This window comes from Fomitopsis serialis (assembly GCF_022376445.1).
Source record: "Fomitopsis serialis strain Sig1Antser10 chromosome Unknown B0H18scaffold_190, whole genome shotgun sequence".
Classification (NCBI taxonomy): Eukaryota; Fungi; Basidiomycota; class Agaricomycetes; order Polyporales; family Fomitopsidaceae; genus Fomitopsis; species Fomitopsis serialis.
The window spans coordinates 48,835-73,161 of NW_025955150.1; the positions used below are offsets into that span (position 1 = coordinate 48,835).

The 24,327-nt window shown below is 53.8% G+C and overlaps 5 protein-coding genes across 5 annotated transcripts; 3 read left to right on the forward strand and 2 right to left on the reverse strand.

Annotated features, from left to right (window-relative positions):
* Positions 1-487: 487 nt before the first annotated feature.
* Positions 488-10,505, reverse strand: B0H18DRAFT_916455 (uncharacterized protein). Its single transcript, XM_048041595.1, has 40 exons — positions 10,427-10,505; positions 10,276-10,370; positions 10,075-10,208; positions 9,426-9,660; positions 8,918-9,369; positions 8,569-8,861; positions 8,400-8,505; positions 8,310-8,345; positions 8,251-8,263; positions 8,092-8,194; positions 7,897-8,038; positions 7,811-7,827; positions 7,728-7,755; positions 7,660-7,672; positions 7,571-7,613; positions 7,452-7,517; positions 7,072-7,402; positions 6,809-7,016; positions 6,724-6,753; positions 6,488-6,671; positions 6,369-6,431; positions 6,271-6,314; positions 6,096-6,220; positions 5,798-6,048; positions 5,714-5,745; positions 5,596-5,665; positions 5,505-5,541; positions 5,293-5,442; positions 5,162-5,245; positions 4,549-5,111; positions 4,130-4,493; positions 3,422-4,077; positions 2,962-3,366; positions 2,637-2,893; positions 2,514-2,586; positions 2,431-2,450; positions 2,261-2,360; positions 1,438-2,205; positions 985-1,365; positions 488-920 (listed from the first exon to the last, which is right to left on the reverse strand). The coding sequence occupies exons 3-40, from the start codon at positions 10,090-10,092 to the stop codon at positions 701-703; spliced, it is 6,981 nt and encodes a 2,326-aa protein (XP_047885998.1). The 5' UTR covers positions 10,093-10,208; positions 10,276-10,370; positions 10,427-10,505; the 3' UTR covers positions 488-700.
* Positions 10,506-11,198: 693 nt separating this feature from the next.
* B0H18DRAFT_176291 (uncharacterized protein) lies at positions 11,199-12,505 on the forward strand. Its single transcript, XM_048036984.1, has 2 exons — positions 11,199-11,291; positions 11,373-12,505. Exon 2 carries the CDS (start codon positions 11,376-11,378, stop codon positions 12,270-12,272), a length of 897 nt encoding a protein of 298 aa, XP_047885999.1. The 5' UTR covers positions 11,199-11,291; positions 11,373-11,375; the 3' UTR covers positions 12,273-12,505.
* Positions 12,506-14,787: 2,282 nt separating this feature from the next.
* B0H18DRAFT_1126281 (uncharacterized protein) lies at positions 14,788-16,165 on the forward strand (the record flags this gene model as incomplete). The annotated part of the gene is made up of 2 exons (XM_048035144.1): positions 14,788-15,622; positions 15,678-16,165. The coding sequence occupies 2 exons, from the start codon at positions 14,788-14,790 to the stop codon at positions 16,163-16,165; spliced, it is 1,323 nt and encodes a 440-aa protein (XP_047886000.1).
* Positions 16,166-18,000: 1,835 nt separating this feature from the next.
* On the forward strand, positions 18,001-18,343 carry B0H18DRAFT_1049035 (uncharacterized protein). Its single transcript, XM_048030885.1, has 2 exons — positions 18,001-18,093; positions 18,161-18,343. Exons 1-2 carry the CDS (start codon positions 18,020-18,022, stop codon positions 18,321-18,323), a joined length of 237 nt encoding a protein of 78 aa, XP_047886001.1. The 5' UTR covers positions 18,001-18,019; the 3' UTR covers positions 18,324-18,343.
* A 2,945-nt stretch (positions 18,344-21,288) lies between these two features.
* Positions 21,289-23,988, reverse strand: B0H18DRAFT_960380 (uncharacterized protein; the record flags this gene model as incomplete). The annotated part of the gene is made up of 9 exons (XM_048042953.1): positions 21,289-21,969; positions 22,029-22,218; positions 22,364-22,613; positions 22,713-22,971; positions 23,059-23,211; positions 23,262-23,492; positions 23,542-23,825; positions 23,880-23,911; positions 23,942-23,988. The coding sequence occupies 9 exons, from the start codon at positions 23,986-23,988 to the stop codon at positions 21,289-21,291; spliced, it is 2,127 nt and encodes a 708-aa protein (XP_047886002.1).
* Between the last annotated feature and the right edge of the window lie 339 nt (positions 23,989-24,327).

A 24,327-nucleotide genomic window follows, 5' to 3' on the forward strand; every position in this document is an offset into this window, starting at 1 on the left:
AGTGTATACGCAATGTTCGCACAATGTTGTAGGCGGGAACATTTTGGCTGTGTTCCTCGTGTTCTGCATCAGGACATACCAAGGCCAGTATTTATCATTCCCCGCTGTTTCCATACAGTACATGCTACGAACATGCTGCATGTCCGGTGTCCAAACATGGCAAATGTCCTCGCAGTGTTCGGCCGCGGAAAACCGTGAGAAAATGTATCATAATTCGTACAATGTCCTTCCAATGTTCGCGCTCCGACCGACGCGTCTTGCCCCCGGTGTATATAGCGCGACTCGCACGCGCCTCCTGATCGTCGGTGGCCCAAAGCGGTGCTCCGTCGGGCCCGACGTGGGTCGGCACGCCCAGATATGGAAATCGGCGGGAGTCATCTGATGTGGGCGCATCATTATATCGCTCCAGGTTCCTCTCCCGCACGTCGGTGACTCGGCGTGCCCATCCTTCACGCTGTCGCGCGCAATGCGCACCGCACCGTTCTAGGACTCCAAAAATCTGCACGTATCGCGTCGCATGGTCCGTAAATGATGCGTCACTGATTGAATGCTACATATTGCTACGATAATACAAAACCACAACCTGTTCAACCCATTCCTACAAAACAAATAAAGTCCCCGTATCTGTTCATGCTCATCCGAGTCAAGAACAAGACGCCGTCCATTAACGCGTGAAATTCTGTTCGCAATCCTGATCCGCTCAAGCCAGGACAACGAAGGCACCCACGCCGAGAGCGACAGCGGTGTATCCAAAGGCGAGAATCTGGCTCGTGCTAGGTCCGCGCATCGCGATACCAGCCGAGCTGCTTAAAGACGAGCTCGAGCCCGACGCGCCCGACGCGAGCGTCGCCGTCTGCGAGTACCCAATCGGACGCGTCTCCGTCGTGCTCTGTGCAGCCTCAGACGTCGCCGACGCGGCCCTACACGAAATCTCTCCGTCAGCAACCACTTCACTCGGAGGTACAGGAGCAGGGAAGGACGTACGCGGAGCTGGCAGCGCTGGCGTCCTCCTGGGTGTCTACTAGGACCTGGTCGATGATGTGGGCGACACCGTTGCTCAGGAGCACGTCCGGTTGGAGGATACGCGCGGTGACGGAGCCGTCGGCATAGTCAACCATGTTCTCGTCGGCCATGTTCAGCTCAGGCTTGGGCTTCTTCATGGGCTGCGGCTTCTGCTTGAGTATACCATCGACGGCGGTCTTTAGGTAGAAGTCCCAACCGGCAGTCACGCCTGACGGCAGACTCCGCGCGAGCTGTTCCACGTCACGCATACAGGCCCTGAGTTCCTCTCTGTCCCGTCTCTCGTGCATGCTGGCGCCAGGTTGTAGGGCTTTAATCAGACGTGTAGCTTCCTTGAGCTGGTCGCTGGATAAGGTCGGTGTCAACAAACGCACGACTCGGTCACGATCCGAACGGGGACGGCGAATTGTGACTCACTTGCATTGCGTTATCTCGCCACTGACCTTCTCGAGCCCCGAATGTTGGACGTTCTTGAGAAGCTTTTCCAAGCGGTTCTTCGTGTCATGCAGGTGGTTGCGCGCAAGCTCTAGGAAGACCATGCTGTGCGGCAGCGGTACCAGCAGCAACAGACGGTACAGTCGCTGCGGCTTCTCCATTGACTCAACCCACTTGTACGTGTACGTCAAGCGGTAGGCAGTGGCGAAGCGGAGGTGAATCGTAGTGGCCGGTGTCGTGAACGCGCCCTTTTTCCTGCGGCGCGCACGGAGATAGGCGTTGGCGAGCACTCGGGCTGCATCGAGCTTCTCCTGTGCCAGCTGCGCGGCAGCGGGGTCCGGTGCTGCGAAAGCGAACGATTCGTCATCAAGATTGACTACGGGAGGCGCAGTGTCGGAGTCTTGATCTACATTTGCCTCTGGTAAGTTGTCGTCGTGCTCGTGTTCCACGGCAGTGGCAAGAGAATCAACCGCCCTGGGGGGCCCGTCTGCACGCTGAGCAATAAAAGGCGCGACATCTCTGTGTAGGCCGGGAGTGGTATACGAAGCTGTGTCCGCGCCATAGCCTAGCAGAGTTGGGATCTCCCTCGCGTCGTTGTAGATGACACGCCGCACGTTCAGTCGCGGTGGTAACTGAGGCCGTCCCAGCTTTGCGTGGTAGAGCTGGACCATCTCATCGAACGGAGACCCCGATGTAGAATATCCGCGAACCTCCTTCGCAAGAGCATCCCAATTGAGCGCATCGACGTAGCTTATATATTGACTCTCAGTACCAGTATGGGGGAAAAAGAACGCAGACTCCTCACTGTTGATAGATGCGGTTGAAATCCCGGCCGGGGCGACGAAGCGAGGTGATTGTACGGTGGATATCTTTTCGGAGCCATGTGTAGCGGGAATTGTAACCGACTATAGGAAACATAGTGAGTGAGTGAATGGGTGTTCCTAAGACAGTGCTGAACGCTGAGCCATGACGTACGGAGGCAGAGATTCCTGCAGCTTCACACAGTGTTACTGTCAGCATACGGCAAGGATATTGATAAGTTCTACGTTCAAACTTACATTCTCGCTAGGAAGACATTTCTCACGTGCCAACCGAGTTTCGAGAGGTCACGACTTTCAAAAAGGAGATGCCCTGTTAGAGTCGTCAGACTGAGAACCCACCATCGAACCGGCAAGGCGTACCAGCATCGACAGTAGTGTATATTTGGTCCAGTAAGTCGGCCATAGGCTCCATGTATGAGCGGATCAGATTCGTGCGCTGATTCTTCAATTGCGATAGACTAGGAAGAACTCGCTGGAGCCAGCTTCGGGGCATAGTGAGATCGTGAAGAGTGTTTGCGTCGCTCAATCGAGATGCCACTATGAGCAGCCCAGCAAGGTTGTCCATGAATTCACAAAGCACAACGATGTCCACGGACAGCCGGTTGACGAGCACATGGCTAGAACACGAGGTCATTCCATGTTCCATGTCAGAAAGGGTGAGGGCAATAGGGAAATGAAGGCTCACTTGATGAACAGAATACCACTTGCAAGTGAGGCCGGATGCATGGTGTGGACGTATCGCTCGAGGTCCTGAACCACGTATGCATCGGACTTCATTTCTGTGTTGCCGCGCACGAGCGCTTTGGGTCGACATGTAGCAACAGATACCTGAGGCAGGTTATATAGCAACACGTCAGGATTGAAGGTCATCCCGAGTGAGATCGTTCTCATCAATGCGGTAAGGAAAGTTGGCACGAGATCATCACGGCTGCCGTGCGGCCAGAGATCGTAGAGCCAGTCAAGAATCCACGTTCTGACGACTTGGATGGCGACATTGTACTCTGGTATCATGAGCGGTTGCAAGCTGCATACCGTCCCCATTTTGAAGAAAGGAGGGTTCAATGCCTCGTGTAGTTGACGTAGCCAAAACCTGGACAAACGTTCAGTGATTGTGATACATTCTGGTTGCTCAACGATTTACTGACCTGTGTTGCCGCGATTGCACAGAACGGACCTCGACAGCATGTGCCGAGTTGTAGATCAAAATCTGCTGTAAAATGATCCGGATGCGCAGGTTGTATTGATCCATGGTGTACTCGTTCGCAATCACATGCTCTTGAGGACACTCCCGGTTGCATCTACCAAAAGCGAAGAACGGTAGGCAGATTTGGAAGGCGCGCGTCTGGTGACACAATTCGTTCTCTTCACGAATCTTCGTGTATAGCCGTTCTTGCAGGCTGTGTCGCAGGAATCTGTTCAGATCGTGTTTCAGCACCAATACTCCCTGATCGCTCTGTCTAAACCCTTGAGACCATCGGCGGCCATGGAGGAAGGTGTTGCATGGTATGAGGAAGAAATCCTCGCTGGCGGCCTTGAAAGCGAACAGCCTCTGAATGCCTTCCTCGTCGGAGAGATCTGGGATCGCCGCCAAGATGTGCAGTAGGTCCACGTATACGGAGAAGTGATGTAGAGTGTCTGCGATCAATGGCAGGCGTGCATCTCGAAGGTTAGGCATGGTCATGAAGGCGTGGTCGAGACACCTCAACGCCGAAGCCACATCTTTATGAAACCGACGGAATTGCTCGCTCAACTCAAAAAGCCTCGGCACATCATTCGATATGATCGCTTGGAACATGAGCAGCTGATTGAGAATATGTTAGCTGGAAACGTAATTCGACAGGTGCGTATCTCACTTCGTCGCGGACAACGTCGTCGACGTTGGCTACCTCCACGCCTTGCGAGTTAAGGATACGCTGCAGCTCCTGCAACACGACGTCCGATTTCGCGCTTTCGGAACCTGGCGTGATTCCAAAGGGGAGTCGGCATCGCAGTCCATCCAGCAAAGAAATTGCAGCTCTTTGAGTAGCTTCTGGGTTACCGCGGTCTTGAAGAAGCAATGAGATGGCGTCTGTCGTTCGGCCCTCGTCCAAGTGAACCTGGGCTGCGTCCGTCAAACGCCCGAGTTGCTCCAGGAGCATCGCTCGAGCGATATCCAGCCCACGTTCATCCATGTAGTTCAGAGCCTCTTCGTCGGAACTAAACAATGATCTTGCCTGTCTGAACATAGGCAAGTTGATATGGCGATGCAACGCAGGAAAATTTATGTACTCACTTCACGTTACGCTTCCTCAGATACTCGAGACGCGACACATCTGTGACAGACCGTACAACATCGGGCTCGATGAAGTCGCCGTGGCTTTCGATGACCGCGACCGCTTCATCAAACAACCCAGCTTTGCGATACAGTTTGACGGCGAGGGTGAAATTCTCCGCAAGGACGTAAGCACGTGCTGCTCTGGCCAGATCATTGCCTTGCACGTAACATTCCGCACACTTTCGGAAGTATGTCTGCTTTTCTTTCACGGCATCAAGCCCCGACCTCCAAAAGGCTTCAGCCGCCTTCGTGAAAGCCAGCGCTCGAGCAGCGTTATCCGCTCGCGTGATCGCGTGAGCTGCGCGAGCCTTCTCTTCGAGGTAGTACGCCTCGGCCGCTGCACGCTCTCTAACGAGCTTGGCACGCTCGTAGCAATGCATTGCTTGTAGGTATCGCCTGTTGCTGAAAAGCGTACAGGCAGTATTTGCCCATTCTTCCGGCGTTGACGATGTTGCCAGTCGTGGGATGTCAGGATCGGATGGAGTATGATTTCGTATGTGCCCTTTCACAGTCCAGAAGTGCTTGTAGCTTCGTCAGTCACGGCGAGGCAAGCAAGAAAACCGCGGCTCACTCGCATCGGTTCAGATTTTTCCGATTTGTCCGCGATCCACAGATGATTGCGGGCTCTCGTGATTGCGACGTACAGAAATTTGAGCTGGTATTATGTGAGATCCTGCATCAACAGAACGACATTGGACTCACATCTCGACAGACTCCGTTGTGGCGCGTTTCATCGAAATGTGGTGCTTTGACTGTTGCAGCCGCATCATCCGAGTCAGAAAGTGCGTTGAGGATGACTCGCCATTGGGATTGCTCGACTGTGGAGTCCGAGAAAAAGTTATAGAGTAAAACCTGTCGTGAATGTTCAGCACATCAAGACCTCGAGGTTGAGATTGAATCAGCTCGTGACCTACGTCGTTGAACTCGAGCCCCTTGCTCTCGTACAGTGTCCTGTATGATGCACTATCAGCATTGTTTCCGGTTGACCTTGCATTGAACACTGACAGTATGAGGCCTATATCACCCACTTGCGCACGAAGTCTATCTCGAGCGGCATCGTCACGGACCAGGATGCCTTCGCGATAGTTAGCCAGGAAATCATAGCACCGTCTCGCAAACTGACATTGTTGCGCGCCAAACTCTATATGGGCTCCGCTGTGTTGCATGATGAGCAGATGAATGTAGTATATGCGAAAGGCGAGCTCACGAATCACCGAACAGGAATTGTTCGTAACGAACAGTGTCCTCGTCCCATCCACTGAGAAACACAGGCTTCTCTCCCTCTACTTTACCACGCTCTTGAGCTAAACGGTCGATAGCATGGGGCCAGAACATAGTCATCAATTCGACGATTGAATGGGCGCAATCAACGATGCCTGCGTGAGATCTGTAGTTGACAGCCAAGTTGAACGTGCGAGGCTCAGGCTGGGCTCTAGTGGTGGGATGTTCACCACTCAGCTGTTCCTGTGTAAGAGGGGGATGCCTAATGATAAATCACGACTTGCCTCCACACGATGCAGGAATGCCTTGAGATCGTTGAAGCGGAATGCACTACCCATAGAAATGGTTTGTGCCGTATCTCCTGCCCAGAACAGGCCACTATCTGCATTGCGACTCAAAGAGCGCAGAACTGCGGAATAGTTGAACAAGCATTTCATGCAATATGCGTTATTTTCTTACGGAGAGCATCAATGAGCATGTTATCTTGCGCTTCATCTACGTATCTTTGACGAAGTCAGCATCTATAAGTCGCATTGTACAGACACGGGCAGACATACAAGAAGTCGATATGTTTGCCGGGCAAGCCGTATGTCTGTAAAGCCTTCAACAGGCGATGTGTCCTGAGTAGCAACAGGCGTCAAAACCGTTTTGCGATAGGAGAGTGATGAATACATACCGGTCCGCTGCATCATATTCACCTCGACGACGCTTGCGCTCCAAGTATGCATTGAACAGATCATAGATCACGTCTCGCTGATACGCAAATGTCGCTTGTGTTCGACGGCTGAGGTTGCAGTACGACTCCCTGTCCAGATAGCTGTCTTTGGGTTTCAAGCTCTGCTCCGAACCCTTGATGACGCCTTATTCATTCATCAGTAAGACAGCCGTGCTGATATCATCTCAAGTTTTCACCCATGATTTCCGCGAACACCAATGCAGGGTCTGTGAGAAATGCATGAGTATCAAGACACCCGTTGATGGGCCCAACCTTGCATACCTAGACCTTTGGTCAGTGGTTGTGGGAAATGTGCCCAATACGACTGCAGAAATTGGTCATATGAAACGAACGAGTTGCGTCGCTGCATATAGTCATTCGATATGACTTCGGCTCCTGCGTCCGCGCTCATATGATCTACATCCTGGAGCAGAGATTGTGCCTGCGACGAGGATGAACGCGGGAAGTCGGCCTCTAACAGGCGACACAGCTTCAAGCACATGTCAGACACAACACGATAACACAGACGGGCCCGTAAGACTTACTTGATCAAATGTAACAAACATCGGGAAGTGTTCGTCCGTCAGTTCACTGTATCGTTGAGGCAGGTCACCTCGGAAATGCAGTTCCTCATCTAAGTTGACGAGACCTTGGTCCTGCCGCATTTGCTTGGTTGACGCCATGGCTCGCAGCTCGCCGACTGACTTGTTGGCAGTCAAGATAGAACTATGCAGGCCCATGAAATGTTCTTGCACTTTCTCAGCAAGGACCCTTGATTGTGTGACGAAGAGTTGGCGAGGCCGACCCAAAGCGCCATCACACGACCGCCAGCTGTGCTCTATCCCAAGCATCTTGTACAACATCGTAGTTGTCTTGCTGCACGTTACATGAGCGACGACATTCACATCAACCACAGAATTCATACCCAGTACCACTCCTACCGAGCACATAGCAAGACCGAGTGTGTTCGATTATTGCCATCTCTTGAGACCTATTCTGGGTCAAACTTCACGAACGTAACACGGAATCAGTGGAACAACTCACGAAACTTGGAAGACGTGAGTGGCATCTTGATCAGCCAGGATACCTGAGGCCCTGTGAGCATTGTTCCATCTGCACGCGAATCAACGTACTATTCAATAGTGCCTTCGCCATCACGTCAAGGTCAAGTAGCGAGAAACAAGATAGGGGCCGTGCTTACTTGGGAAAATGAAACATATTTCCGAAGGCTGTGAGGGATTTAGGTGAGTTCGATAACGGTCGAGGAGGTTCGTCATGACATACACGAGCATCTCGTGCACCTGGTTTCAGCACGCACAAAGTAAGCTCTCCTAATCAGATCAACGTGAACCAGACGAAGCAAACGTTACCTTCTCGAGGTCGTCTTTATGTAATTCAGGAAGAGTTGATTGCGGCGCGGCAAGCTCAACCTCCACTTGCGCGGGCCAAGACGCGGGTAGGGTGGCACGAGCGTGCCCGCGACCTTGCGTCGGCCGATTGCGGAAAGTACATCTGAGATAATTGTTCAGACGAGAGGAGTCGGGGATCAAAAGCTATTGACTCGCCGTTTCTGATACTCTTTACCCTGTCGCCCTAGCTGGTTGCCGAGCGTATCCCATTGCCGCCTGTCGATTTGAGCATGCGTGTAAATACCGAAAATTCTGATAGCTGTAGCCATGAGAGTTGTTAATCGCGGTGCACTGGCAAAGCGCAGTCAGTCAAACCTTGTCGCTCGACCTAGTACACGTCAGCAAATGGCTGTTCTCATGTGTAGCAGACTCACGCTGGTCTCAAATTCTTGGACACAGTCGATCTGGTACTGTTTACGTGGCGTCAGTAATTTATTATCGTCTTACTTTGACACCATACATACGACTAAACGAGAATCGTCGGTCATCTTTGCTTCGTAGATCGGGATATCCGCATTGACCGTCAATTTCTTATGATTGTCCGAAGAGAAATATCCTTCTGATAGCTCCCTATTGTTCCGAATGTCAACGCCATTCTGACATAGCAGTCTGATACCCAGATGGAGTACTTACTTGATCTTCTTCAAAGTGATATTGAAGAGAACTTCAGACTTCTTCCGCATTTGTCGCAGATCTGCTTGGGCACTCGTAGAAATCAAGATTGTCCAATCGCCGAAACCTTCGGCGCTGTCGAAATACAGCGCAGCTTTCAGAGGCTGAACGAAAGGATATGCGGAGGCAGTTTCCTCCATTTCAATACTTCCTTCGACACGTTGCGATGGTGTTGCTGCTGAGACGTCACGCATGATATACGTCCCCTTGATCGTCTCCTTCAAGTGCGGGTACCGGATGATTTGCAAGTAACTCTGTGTCCAGTCACTCGTCAATCGCAGTGGGCCATGGTGGCGAACTTGTAACTTACCTGTAGGATGCGTTTTTGAGAGTCCAAGATGCTCGCTACAACCGCTAAAGTCTCGTTGCGATCCGACGGAATCTTGATATCGAGCTCATTGAGCAGTTTCAGGTCAGCCTTGATGCTCGACGAGGGTGCTTGAGGGTGCTTCTTCCCCCTCCCCTTCTGCTTCACCGAGCCCGATGACGAGCGTCCGGCCAGCCCCGGGTCCTCGGCGGCAGCATAGTTGAACGAGGGATCAGCGAGCACCTCTAGTACGCGTTTCGCACGCTCGACAGAGTGATGGTTGTCATGTATATCCTCGGGCTTGGCTGAGGGCGATGGGAACTGCAAGAAGACGAGCAAGAGAGAGAATCGTCCAATGAGGCGACCGGCAAGCGATGTCGCGAAAGATTTCGCATCTGCAGGAAAGGAGGCAAAAATACACTCGCTCAGCTTGCGAGCAGCTTTGTCGTCAACAGCTAATTGCACGCGTGAATAATCAGCAGTTACGTACAGCGGTGTCTAGCGCACTCACCGGACAAGACGAACTCCAGGAGGTGAGGTACGGAGGCCAAATCTTCTACGATGCTGTTGACGCTGTCTGTGTTTACGAGGTTGCCTTCAAGGTCGCTGATCGCGACGCCAAGGGCAATCTCGTCCCTCAGAAGGGAGGCATCGTAGAGGCTCAGGTTGAGCCTGACATTAGGCTTTGTCGAGAGTGTTTGAACACGTTGGTCCCTCATAGTGTCTTCGCAGAACAACAAGGCGGGAGGAGGAGGAGGACGGCTGATTGTTTGATTTTTAAGGTCAGTTGCACACCCCTGTGAACGGCGTTTAGATATCTCGCAACGAGGCATAGAAGACGCACCACTGCGGACAACCTGTATTGTGCGAGGCGCTTACATGGGCCTAACATCGCAAGAGCGTGTATATTAGTAAGCCACCAAGTGAAAACCCCTAACATGGGAAGCACATTCCTAGAACATCACGCGATTCCGGAACATAGGAAGAACATAACACTTACATTCCCGATTCGGGGAACATTCGAAATGTTAGCCCGAACAAAGGAATGCCATTCCCTATGTTAGGAGCTCCAACTTAGAGCCGTAAAAATATACACGTCCTTTCAATGTAAGTGCCATGTGAGCGCTTCGCGCAACGCGGTTCGTCCGCGGCAGTGCACGCACCAAGCCGGACTTCATCAAACCACATCTGTCAGCCTAGGTCTGACCCGCAGGAAACCGCGAGGCTTCATTTAGTTGCGCCGCAATCGCCTCGTTGTTTCCAAGCGCCTTGGAGTATAAGTGTCTCGTTCGAACTGGAAGATCGATCCAGGAGAGGAAGTGTAATCAAATGCAAGGGGATGCCAGTCGAAGGGGACTTGCCATCTCAGGGAGAGCGACTTCGACGGAGGACGATCCGCATGACACAACAACATAGATGTCTGGTGCATGCCTAATCGTGCCCCCAATCCTGTTCGCTGACGAACATTATGATGAGAAGCATAAGAGTCAAGAAGACCAGACGCATACGCACATCGACGTTGATTCAGAACTCCAGACCTTGTGCATGCACGCGCAAGGCACGTCATTTCGAAATGACACCGGACACTTCGATCCAACGAATAACAAGGACCCGTAGATTCGTGTAGGTCGACCCATCCTCGGTCGCTCCCTTTACCATTGCGGACCTGTAGAATCTTACGCAGGGACAAAGTTAGAATGATGACTTCAGTCGGTATGAGGTCTGATAGCAACGAGTCCGAGTCGTGAATAAGCCTAGAGCATTCGACGCATGCGATGCCGCATAGTGGACCTGTGACCCGGCCCCTGTCGTCGTCCTCAATGATGCATATCACATATCCTGGAATCACAGAAGTGTTCTGACGCAGAATCAGATCATCGACAATAGCAGCGGCTTCAAGCTTCAGGACCAATGATCAAACCCACATTCAGCGAGGACCCCCGATAATAGGTGGGGACGCCAGATGCCCATCCGGACGAAATTTGGCCGACTTCGGGGGGTAGGCCAGATCCCATCCGGACGAAACAGCATGTGGTCCGGGGTATGCCCTGAGGTCCAATCCGGATCCCGGTGGCTTAAATGCGTAAGGCCAGATCCCATCCGGACGCAGACTCCTTCCCGCCCTCACTGCACGTGAACGCTCGGCCCGGGACCTCCGAACAAGGGCTCGCTACCTCACCACAAGTCGTGAGCCCTTGTTCGGAAGTCCCGGGCCGAGCGGTGCACGTGTGGTGAGGCTGAGGAAGGAGTCTGGGCTGAGCCAGGCTACGACAGCCCAGGTTGAGCGGCAGTGTCCGGATCACTGAATACCAATGTCCGACGACCTTGGCGTCAAGTTGACCATCATCAGCAGGCCGCTCGATTGAACGCTCCCCAGGTACTACCTGTCTCCCCGAGTCTTGTAAGTCACATCTGTGCGGACAGCTTGTCCGGGACTTACGCTGTCTGGGTACGACAGATCATGTGGAACGAATATCGTCTCGTCGGAAGCTCGATCCCGAGCTGCAGGCCAAACGCTGTCGACGACGAAGAGCGGTCCCTTACCACCGACCTATCCAATCGCATACCCATGGAAGTCTATGAAAATGTCATCGAGCACATGGACCAGTGCACGCTCTACAGTTCCGCATTGGTTTGTCAGGCATGGAATCCTCGCGCCAGTTACCTTCTCTACCTCACCATCCTCATCACCTCGCGCGCGAGCTACGACTTGTTGGTGAAGCAGCTACGCACGTCGCCCCGTGTCCAGCGGTGGCTACAGTCCACACGCCAAGTAGCGCTCGGGGAACATTGGACCGACTCGGTTACCCCATTCCTGGACGCCTTCCCTCTGGTCTTCGGCCATGCATGCCCTGCCCTGCAAGGGCTCAACATTGGTTACGTTCTCCGCCCTAATATGCATCCGACTTTCCATGTTGCCCTGCGTCAGCTCCAACACCTCGTATCATTACGCCTGCATCATGTCGATCTGAGCAACAGCACCCAGTTACGACGGATTGTCTGTGCGTTTCCGTGTCTGAAGGAGCTTGCTTTGGACGCCGTGCTACTCCTCCACCCACAGCTACCACAGTCTGCTGGTGGTAGGCCCCAAAATGACCCTTCCCGAGGCTCCTGCAACATCCGGCTCAAACGACTCCAAGTCGTATCGGACACCGACAAACACGTACAGACGTTCGGACGGACGGCCGATTGGCTTATATCCTCGGGGATCTGCAGCTCTCTGGCCGAACTGGTGACGGCCTTCTATGGCACGCACACAGAGCTTGCCATTGAGCATGTCAATCGGCTCCTCGAGACGATGGGGCAGTCTCTGACCTCTTTCTACTGTCACAGCGACCTCAATCTCCTTCGTGAGTAGTCTTTCGGTTCCGTATGTTGTGTTGGACGTCGCTAAGCCTTGGTCATCCACCAGATCACTCCCCTTGCAACCTAGTACATAACACGGCCTTACGTCAGTTGACGGTAAGGCTGAATGTCGACCCCTACCAGCCCACGGAGGTCTCGGAATGGGCAGACGCGGCAAACGAGCTTCGTGGGGTCTTTTCCACGGTGCGGAGCTACCAGCTCGAGCACATCACAGCCCACTTCAGGTTCGTGTTACCCAGCCCCGTGAACGAGGAGAACTTCCGCCAAAGCTGCAAGCAGCTGGACTCAGACTCGCGCGGTCTGCACGACGTCATGGTGCGGCCGTACTTTCACGTATTGGCGGAGGCCAAGATTGAGATAGAAGTCGAGTGTTGGGTTGACTCTGAGGATGATAGGAAAGAGGAGATGGACCGCTTCGTCAGTGCGATGGAGCCCATATTACGGCGATTGTTTGCGCCATGGCACGATCGCGGTGTAGTCAATGTCAACGTCACATCCACGACAACGAAGTTGTGGGCAGAGTAGACAGTTCAATCAACCTCTCCTGGCTCCGGGGACCGGATACCGTCGTATTAGCAAGTGCATCGCTTGTGCATCGCGGTTGACATGAAAGGGTGCGATCACATGACCGTCACCTACTGAAGTCTGACGGTCGCGAGCCTCGCGCGAGCACCACCGTGGACTGCTTGCTTCAGAGCGACGTCAACAACGTTACGCAGGCTCTGGGTGAACTTGAACGGAGTACCTTGGCTTTCCCGGTATACTGCACCCGGGAAAGACGGTGGGTCCCAGTGTCGAGCTTATGCTGATAGGGCCACGGCCGCGGGCAGACCCGAATGACTTATGACACCAAACATGGAGGATGCCGGTGCTAGATGTGAGTGTAGACGCATACACTGCGGACAACCCGGATTGTGCGAGGCGCTTACATAGGCCTAACATTGCAAGGGCGTGTATATTAGTAAGCCATCAAGTGAACTTCCCTAACATGGGAAGTACATTCCTAGAACATGGCACGATTTCGGAACATAGGAAGAACATAACACTTACATTCCCGATTCTAGGAACATTCAAAATGTTAGGCCGAACAAAGGGATCCCATTCCCTATGTTAGGAGCTCCGACTTAGAGCCGTAAAAATATACACGCCCTTACAATGTAAGTAGTACCATGTGAGCGCTTCGCACAACGCGGTTTGTCCGCAGTGATCATGATAGTTCCTTCACGTAGCTTACAATCCCTTGATGCAGGTGTAATCCCAGATCTTTGTGTCTTCAAACTGGACGCTTCGGCCTCTAGCGTGGCATCGTCGCGCCTCTGCTCGTGGTCCACGTCGATGTCGTTTTCGTGCACCGATCTCAACCTGACTTTCCTGGTGGAACTGGTACGCACATTGTCTTGTAGGATGTGTGATTTGTCAGTCACGCATGAGGGCCGTCTTCTATAGACAACCCGTTCGTGCAGATGCTGGAGGCCATCCAGTATCCGACGCACCTCCACGAAGTACTTGCCATCCCTACAAGGGTGAGAGATTTCCGCATGCCGTAAGCTCGGAGCTTGAGATGATCAACGGTTGACAGCGCGACATATTCATCAGGCTATCCCCGTCATAGTGATCCCAGATGTATTGTAGCCTGTAGGCAGTCAGTCCTGAATGTGGGCTTCGCGCAGCGTTGCAATATGGTCACCATGGTGAGCTGGTCAATTTTCGTGCATGGGCTTTGCCTTCGAAGCAACTCATCCAACCTCCGAGCACAATAGGGTCGATTTCATCGTCTCACGATCCTGCATGGCAAGGCGGAATGAATTTAAGGCACTGACTCTTTGGATATTCCCACACAAGAGGCACGATGTCGTAGTCCAGCCATATGGCTATTCCGATGCGCTTCAGGAAGGTGATATGAACGTACATGTGCGTGTGAACGGCTGATCCGAACAGAATTTAGTGTAAGTCATCACGTCAGTCGAAAACCAGTGCCGTGGTGTTATCATTGTATGCTCGCCACTCAAACTCGCAGAACAGGTTATTCTTGGGCGTTCAGCTCCCAGGACCACATGGGGAGACGTCTTTGAGCTTATGTGCAATAAAGGATTGTGGCTCTCATATCGTCGGACTGGTGACAGACAACAGTAAGCAGTGCAAGGTTACGGTAAGGGAAACATTTGACTGAGCGCTGCCTACAGAAGCTCCCCCCTTCTCTTGCAGACTCCCTCGTGCGTATGATTTGCTGAAGAGTCCACTGGTCACCGTTTACTGACTACATTGGGACGGGACAGATGAGACAGGAAATCACCCTTCCTGTTGGTTCGTCTCTCAGTCATGGAGCAGGCATTGCCGACGCGTCGTCCAGACTCATACCTGGGGCTCATTCATTCATTACCGCCCGTGTATTGGATGCAGGCCACGCTTACGAAACAGCGAAGACGAACTGGTTGAAGAAGTCAATGGACGGGAAGAAAAGTACTTGGCAGATTATGAAGAGAGCGATAAATGGAATCAAGACGAGGATGTCGAAGTCCTTGCCGTTGCACCTTTCAGATCGCATTCCTCTCGAGGTGTTTGAAGACATCGTTGACTATATGCCCATATCTACCTTGCTGGATGCCGTGTTGGTTTGTCGTGCCTGGCATTCCCGAGCCAGTCGCCGCCTCTATTCCACAGTCGTGATCAAGTCGCGCACGCAGTACGACCTGCTGGTCGAGCAGTCTCGCACGTCGCCTCGCGTCAAGCAATGGCTTACGACGACCCGCGATCTCATAGTCCTTTGTTCCTACAACTCAAAGCGAGAAGGGATCACCTTCCTCAATTCCCTGCCTCTCGTCTTCGCCCACACATTACCTGCTCTCCGAGTACTCGACATCCGTCGTATGCTGTGTTATAACATGCACCCGACGTTCTACCATGCCCTCCGTTGCTTCACCCACATCATGTCGCTGCGCTTGGATGATGCTGTGCTGGGGAATGTTGCGCAGCTACGGCGGATCGTCTGCGCGTTTCCGCACCTCGAAGACCTGGCATTGGACCGGGTGACCTTCAGGCAACCACGTTACGTCAGTTCTCGACCCCCCTATTGGACAGACACCCCGCTTCGGCCTCAGTCCAATACACGGCTCAAGGTCCTTACAATCTCTGCTCATCCAAATGCTGGCTCGGACTCCTTCATCAGCCAAGCCAACTGGCTTGTCACTTCGGCACTGTGTGTCTCTCTCCGCAATTTGGTTGTACGGTTCTTGTGTAAAGATGATCCCTATCTCAAACTTGCATGCGAGCAAGTCGATCGACTCCTCGGGGCAAGCGGGACATCCTTGACCTCCTTCCATCGGATATATGACTTTTGGCATGGTCAGAGCTCTTTCGAGCTCTCGCGGGCAATCGCTAACACTATGACAATCCACAGGTTATCCCCCGGCCAGATTCAGCCTCATCCACAACACAGCCCTGCGTACCTTGAAACTCGACCTGAACATCCATCTCAACAGGCCAGACGCTAACTGGCGAGCGGTGGCGACCGAGCTGCACGCTACCCTCTCCACGGTCCGGAGTTCCCAGATCGAGCACATCACTATTGACACCATGATCTACTTTACGCTCGGCCGCTTGCCAGCAGACAGGGAGGACTGCATCCCATCATGCGGGGAACTCGAGGCCGACCTGCGCAGTATGCACGACGTCATGGTTACGCCGTACTTCGATGGGCTGAAGGACGTCGGTGTCAAGGTGAAGATCTGGCACGATAGGAGACGTAGTGCGGATTGGGCGGACGACATCGCGCGAGCGACCGTTCCCGTGTTCTGTCAATTCCTTAGGCCGTGGCACAAGCGCGGTTTGGTCGACATCTCATACACGACTTGGGGTGGGCTGACGACAATCGGGAGCTGGCCATAGCTCCGTAGATAAACTATGTAGACAATATAGTGTGTACCACCATCGATTTCCTCGCTATCAACTTTACTCGGATGAGACCCATCTACTACGGCATGTGAGCTCGAATGAACAGTAAATATGCACGGATCTTGGAATTCACCTTAGCAGCAAAGTAGATGGACGGAACAAGTTGAGATACCGAAGCCTAGTTCGCGAGGAAACAGTGGATACAAGGCCAGTCTGCAGAGTCCATGAATGCACCCATCGGTATAAATGTTAGCAGACGCCGCGAGTCCCGCCTATCGCTACAGTTCAAAGAGTCGGTCGGTGTCCTGCAGGGAGTGATACTACAGGATATACGCACCTGAAGTATGTTCACTAGTACGCCAACGCTACCGACGCCTTTTCAGATCCTTCGTGATATTGACTATACCGCGATCGCTCCAGGGCGCGAACAGCTGGCCGAACGTGGAACAGACCGCTTCGGCGGCGGAGCGCGCCGGCTTCTCCATACTCTTCCTACGGTTCCAAGGGAGCACGTATTGAACCAGCATCTCGACGTCGACGCCCTTCAGCATGTCGAAGTACGGCCGGATCATGGCGCTATGCAGACTGCGCGACGTCGAGTCGAGCTGCTTGGAGGGTATGTCCAGCTCCTCGGCCGTTTCCGGACAGCCGTAGAGCGTGATGTTGAGGCGAATCGTGATGGACTCCATCTGGGTGCTTCGGACCGTAGAAAGGGCGACGCGCAGTTCGTCTGCTGGATCTAGCCACGTACGTTCGGACAGATTACTCCAAGGGCCAGTGAAGTAGACGTTCACTGACAGCTCCAGATGACGCAAAGCGGTATTGTGCACGAAACACGGACGTAGAAGATCTGTGAAACGGGCTGAACTCAGCGGTCGTTCGTGCGGAGAAGCGGGACATTCCTGACCGGGAGCCTTGTCGTGAGTCTGACTAAAGGAAGTGAGCGACGGTCCACTCCCTTCCAGCATGCGATCGATGAGGCCGGACGTGAATCCGCAGTCGTCATGCGTGAGGTTTCGGAATTGCACGCTCAAGTCACGAAGGGACGCGCAGAGTGCCGGACATGTAAACCAGTCGACCATGGATCTCAGTGCCAATGGCTTGATCCCCGGGTCGCATACGAGAACAAGGCGTTTGAGCCGGGTGGTGGCTAGCGTGGCGGCGAGAGGCTGGGATGTAACATCCACAGAGTGCGCTTGTATGAAGGATACACCAGATAAGACAAGCTCTTCCAAGCGCGGGAACGCACGGATGATCCGCTGTAGCTGAGCGACGTTGGACAGCTGGACATCCACCAAATGCAAGGACACGAGTTGCTTGTGAAGACGCAGAGCAAGATAGAATGTGGAGTGCATGACGGGACGCAGAGCCCGATGGATCTTGAGCACTCGCAGAGCAGGCAACGAGTCGGCAAAGACGAGAGGCAGGGAATCCATGAATGGAAGATGATCCTGGCCCGGTTTCGTGAGAGGAAAGGACTTGCGCTGGACGACTACCGTGTGCGTTGTCGCGAGCCAATGCTTGACGCGGAGCGAGACGCGTGATTGCTTCACCAGCAAGTCAAAGGCTGTCCGATCGCCGATATAGACCGTGTGATAGAAATTGGACATCGCGCGAGGATACCAGGTTCGACTGACCAGCGCTATGTCTAGAAGCATGGGCCTGGCCATGAAATCGATGATGACTTCGAAGATCTCGGGAGGAATGCGATCATAGACTTCGATGGGTAGTGGCGGCAAGAGGTAACGTAGAGGGAATTCGGCGGAATTGTCTGCATCGGCCGCGTCAGGCACAGTTCCACCGCACAGATGTTGAGGCGTGGACGAATCTAGAATATAAGTCTGAGAAATGTCAGCGACAGTCGAGCGACTGTTGCGGGACAAATCGACATCGGAGTGGGTGCAAGCGACCTCTGAGAGCAACTTTAAAATGCAGGTCAGCATACACACTCTGTCACGGTATTCAAGCGAGGCTTCGAGTGACACGGACCTCTGGAGTCAGCGGTGCAGGTCCCAGCGTCTTCAAATTGTGCACAGTCGTTGTAGCCTGCTTCTTTGATGGGCGGATACCGAGCAACGAGCCGGTCCCTAAGAGTCCACCTAACCTGTGCACCACACGGGAATTCCGGTGGCTGCGAAGGGCCCAGCCATGATGACCGACGTCCGACATCACCTACTTGAGATTAACTCTGTATCCATAGTAAATACTTTGAGTGAGACGAACCTCACAAGATGCGGAAGACTAGCGACTCAGAGGGCGGGAGCAGGTACCGTGGTGCACGTACCGGTGAAGCAGCACGCTATCAAGGTTCGAGTGCACTGCCCACTGGCACGGCGTGAGATCCGCAACTGGACAGACCAAGAGTAGGACAGCTGACATAGCAAGCACTGGTTTGTGAGCCCATTCCCCGCCACAAAACCTGGCAGACGTCTGTGGACATTTGTCTTGGAAAATGAAGAGAGAACAAAGTAAAGAAAAGGATTTCAACGTTCTACAGTACGCGCTCCAGCTAAAGGCTATTATGTAAGCTACTTGGTACGCGTCCAGACCACGTGATCGAGTCTACGTGAGTAGCTTTTTTGCCTCTCATCCTCGATCGTGAGCTTGAAGTTAAGTTGAAGCTGCTTGATCCCGCAACCTCCCAAACATGGTCTCCCGTCGTCTGTCTCTACGCATGCAACTCGCGCAGCTTCCGAATCTCAGACTGTCTTGGGGCCTGGATGACGCGAATAGCAATCTTCTCGCATCCTCGTCTGACTCGACGGCAACCCTGCGATTTCCCGCCTTGCGTCCAAGGGCAACGCACGTCAGAGCCTTCCAGTGAACGTACATACCGTCGAGAACTGGTACTGGAAGGTGTGGATCCGGTCCGATCGCAAGATTCAGGAAGAGTTTCAAACGTGCTCTCGTCGACACTTGCGAATCCTCAGGCCTCAGGCCTTGGAAGTTGCAGCCGCTTCAGGTTCGCTCCTGTTCGCTCTATGGCCCTTTCTACGAGATACTGACCGCTTTGGGCACAGACTCCCTTTTCACTACTCTCCGCTCTGGTTCGCTGTCTCTCAAATTACCGCAACCTCGACTGAAACGGCCGGGCTCGTAGAATTCGCTACACGAAGTTGTGCTGGTGCACTGTCTGTGAGAGTAGATGGTTGGTCTGTCCACGGTGCGTCATCGACCTATTGGCCGTAGCCTTGTTCTGAACCGCTTCCGGCGATTTAGGCCTGGCCCGCCTTACTGTGATCTACCAAGCAGGACAGCATCTCGCTCCTGCTCATGCTCATGATACGTAGTGAGCTCTGCATGTTTCTTTTGGCTGATGTAATCCATCGAGTCGTTCAACGTGTGGACCTTGCTGGTTGGGTACGCATTGTGTCTTTCACGTTTGGGACCGTATGTTTCCATTAGGGACGTTCAGAGTTCGCTGTCCGGGCAGCTATCCCGCCAGCTATCCCGTCCAGATTTCCGAGGCTCGACGCCGGCAAACGCCGACAGCGAGCCCAGCTGTGGGCTCACTGTCGGCACGCGCGCTCGGCAACCCGTCGGAATCTGAAAACATAGTGGCTCACCGAGGAAGCCCTGACCCTTGTAACTCGGGCTCTACATACCTTACTAGAAATTTAACAAGCCATGCAAGAATATAGCTGTCCTGAAATTTGCTGGTAGACACTTGCTCGAAAGGGCACCATCCTACTTAACCATAAGATTTCGGACATTCGGCTCATATAAGCTATCTGTAGACTGTCTTCGTCAACCAGTAAATCACCGTGTGACAACTACTAAATTCGGTGAGTGTGTGGCTAACGTAACCAGTGTGACAGTTGCCCCGCTAGCTGAGTACTACTCCGTTTTTATTACAGAGACTACCATAGCTCATATTCTATATAGCAGCTGTTGACTCAGCACATATCGATACCAAGTGCGCAGAATAAAGCATGGTCACTCACCTGTGACGTTATGTGATCAGTAATTCCGTATTTGGTATTCGTAACATGCGTGGTACATCGCTTAGCCGCCCGCGTTCACTCCCCGAACAAAGAATACGATTTGACTCGCACACAATGTTCCATAGCTTATTCGACCATCACAAACATATCTACAAGAAACAGGTTTGTTCGCTCAATTGGCTTATTATGTGGGCCACCGCTCGCCGAGATCGCCTCACCTGGATCTCTGACCAGGCGTTCTAGTAAGGTAGGGTTAGGGCTTCCTCGGTGAGCCACTTGTTTTTAGGTTCCGACGGGTTGCCGAGCGCCCGCGCCGATATCGAGCCCTCTGCTGTCCCGAGCGCGATCACAGCTGGGCTCGCTGTCGGCGTTTGCCGGCGTCGAGCCTCGGAAATCTGGACGGGATAGCTGGCGGGATAGCTGCCCGGACAGCGAACTCTGAACGTCCCTAATGACGCGCTGAAGGGAGAGTCCTGTCGGGTGATGCGCGCGCTCGGCAAGCTGGGGGGAGAACGCAGATCGTTGCCAGTTGGCAGAGCGAGGGGTTGTCGTCATCCAGTACTAGGAAGTGATGGTCAGAGAGAGAACACGGAGACGGGCCCGACGTGCGGATGAAAACGTACCAACTAGTGGTAGTGCATACACAGATCCTACGCCCCCTCGTCCCCCATAGAAGCCCAAGAGCTCCAAACGAGACCTGCAGAGCACTGAGATGGACGAGCGGAGCAGAGGTTGACCTACACCTCGAAACGGGTGAATCGTGCGTCTCACGTGGCGATAGCAGCTGCGGGACACGGTGTTCGATACATCAGGAAAAACCCCTTGTGTCCGCAAGCGGTTGAGCTTTTGCAAAAGTAGCGCCTGCAACGGAAAAGAAGTCGCAGAGCACTTGCAAGCAGTTTGACCAATATCACACGCGCAAAAGCGCTCCTGAGCACCGTTGGTAAGGTAGCAACCCGTCAGACCGACCAATTTATCACTTGAGAGAAGTTCCAATTGTTCAGTGCAATTCGAAGTCTCGAGCGCATCCTGGGTCAAGGCCCCACAACACAATTATTTTCCCACTATGACTGCCAGGGTAATTCCCATACAACATCGCATTCAAATTTTACATGTAGGACTCGGAGTAAAATTACAAAACAGAACCAAGGCATGTATCATACGTCAAATGTACTACACATAGTACGGTATTTCCTCACCGGTGCCCCGCACGACTTCCCAAACCTCAGGAACAATGGGAATATTACCATCCTCAGTAATCTCCCATATTTCCACCTCGGAATCGTCCTCCGTCGCCGGCGCATTGATCTCTCCGACATCTCGCCCCGCAACCACCTCCTCGGGAACGGGACCACCGACCCGTCTCACCTCGCAGCCGTCATCGCCGATGAGAGGCCGTATGGCCACTATGCCTTCAGGGGCGCCCCAACACTCAACACGCCATTCGGCATGCAGATACTCGCTGCCTTGCGGGACGTCCACGGGCCAGACGATGTCGAAATCCACCGGCATGAAGGTCATCTTCATGGAGTCGAAGGGGTAGATGCGTTGGGTACCGAAGCTGTACCGTTCCGCATGGCGAGCCACCGTCACTGACGACTCCTTGAAGACGGGGATGTGTGGGAGGGGGAAGGGAAGGCGGAACGGAATTTGCGTGCCGTTCACAGCGGTAGGGATGAACGTGTTCGAGTACACATTGTAAAAGTCGAAAGTGGTGCGGCCCCCTTGCGCAACGCCCTTCCATTCGTTTAGCCCGCGGAAAAACTGTACAGTCAGCGGCTGGTTGAACGACAGCTCGATCTCATTGCCCAGCTCCTCCCAGATAAGCGGGAGCGACACCGGGTCGTGCGAGTCCTAGGGCGCGGTAAGTCCCCGAGATACAGAGCCGCCAGATGGGCGTAACATTTACTCACCTTGGCAAAAATAACGGTGTCCACCACCACCTTCCGACCCGGCGCACGCAGACACGGGGGAATCAGAGCACCCAGGTGGGTCTCGATCATCGACCCCAGCAGGACCCACCCTCCTAGTTTGGCGGGCGGGCTCAGCGCGAGGATTTCCTTGAGCGCAAGCTTGATCTCCGCCCGATTTCCCTGGACGTTACTGAGGCGAGTGGTGCACGTAGACGGGTCGAACGTAGCGCACTAGTTGAATGTGGCAACATGGCCAGTTAGTCGACGCGCGCACAAGAGAACAGACCACGCACATAATCGAACAATCGCCCGAAGTTCGTCCTCTCCAGACACACGACCGTAACGTGTGCGATCTCCGGTCCCACCACGCATTGCCGCGAGTGGTGAGCAGCAGCTCCGAACGACGGTAGGCGAGGCGCGAGTAGTTGAAGAACGCGAGGATCGGGTCGAGACATGGCGAAGAAAGCAGAGAGACGTGGTAGAGCGTGTTGAGAGTAGGATAGAGGTTGAGAGTCTTGAGAGACAAACGACCGCTGGCGCTAAGTCTCAAGCGCTGGGTGACGCCCGTCCCCGAACTCAGCCACACTGAAAGACACAAGCATTTGTATAGAACACATTCTTTGCCGTAGTTGTACATCGTCTTAGACAACAAAAAAAAACTCTGTCTACTGTACTATATCATACCGTTCCGCCCGCCAGTGCCCGCCAGAATCACGGCGCAGCCGGGCTGCCCGATCTGCGGCCGTTCAAGAATCCGACCCCAGGGAAATCCGAGGTCCGTACTTCGCCACCTCGCGTCGATCCGGCAGCGACGCTGTGGAAGCCCGGTCGGCAAGATGAACGGCGCGTCGTAGAGCTCGGCCTTCATCGAGCACATGGGTGGCAGCGCGATGCGACCCAGTGCGTAGTCTTCCGCGCGCGCCGCAAGCGTGACGCGCGCATCCTTGAAGACGGGGTATTGACGGAGGGGTAGGGGATAGCGAACGGGATGGCGGGCAAGGTGAGGCGGCACAAAACTTTGCTGACTCACGTCGTAAACGTCGTAGAACACGACGCCCAACGGGTTCTGCCAGTAGTTGAGGTCGGGCAGGGCCTGCTGGGTGATCGGCTGCACGATCGGCACTTCGATCTCCGTGTCATGGACGCGACACAGGAGAGGAAGAAGCAGCGGATCTACACCGTCCTATAGGACGGTTTGTGGGGTAGTAGATAGAGATACAGCGGGTTACGCACCTTGTAAAACACAACCGCCTCCACCACGGCAGTTGCCTCACTCCTCTCCAGACACTCCGGCACCCAAAAGTCGCTCCATTCGCGGTCACCGCCCATGAGTAACCAGCGATCTTGCAACGCCGGCGGGTTCAGGGCTCTGATGTGCCGTTGGCCAGCGATTACGCGTTGCGGATCGGCTTGGATCGTGCTGATCGTGGTGAAGCAGGCGTTTGTTCCTTCGTCAACAGGGCACTGGATTGCCCAATTAGCGGTGACAATTCAAAGTGAGCGAAGTACGTACGTAGTTGTACAGGACGCCTGTGTTACGCCCGTCCAGTCCGACCACGGTGATGTGGTTCACCGCCTGCTGCAGGGGCACGGCTCCGTTACCGCACAGACGTCGCGGAATGCTGGAAGTGCCGCGCGAGTATGGCCTTGACTCGCGGATCGACGGGTGCCATTGCGAGGTGTTGCGAGCAGATGAGAGGGGGAGAGTACGCGTTTGCAAGACGCAGTGAGTTGGGAGTGCTTGTGAGACTTGGGAGCGTCTGGAGACGGCTTGGGAGAAGGTCGTCCGATAAGCGCCTACGGAACGCGAACGGCGTCACCGTTAGCGCCGCAAACCCGGGTATTGCGTACTGTGCGTTGAGACCACGTAGGACCGTGGATTGCTGGTAGAAATAGGAGACACTCACCACTACCAGATGGTTTGATACGCGTAGAGTCCGGCCCAGTTATTCACGTACATCTTGCTTGCTTTATCCAATGTATTTTCCGTTGTCCAGTCCGCTGGAACTGTGCCGTCCGGAAACGAAGGATGAGTTGGCAAGACTGTCTGATTTGCGAGAATGGTACGATCTTTCCTGGTGGAAGCCCGTCGGCCGTTGACGGCGGTTTGCTCACCGAGTACATGAGGTGTGTTGCGTCTGCAGCCCCCGAAAATCGAGTGTACCACTCGACATATGCGAGAGGACCTTCGGGCCACCAGGCCGGCGCAGGGCTGCGTCCGTTTGAGGCGGAGACAGTCTTAGGCAGAGTAAATATGACTTTTACTCTGGCCGCTCTCGTGCCTGATATCATAGACGGA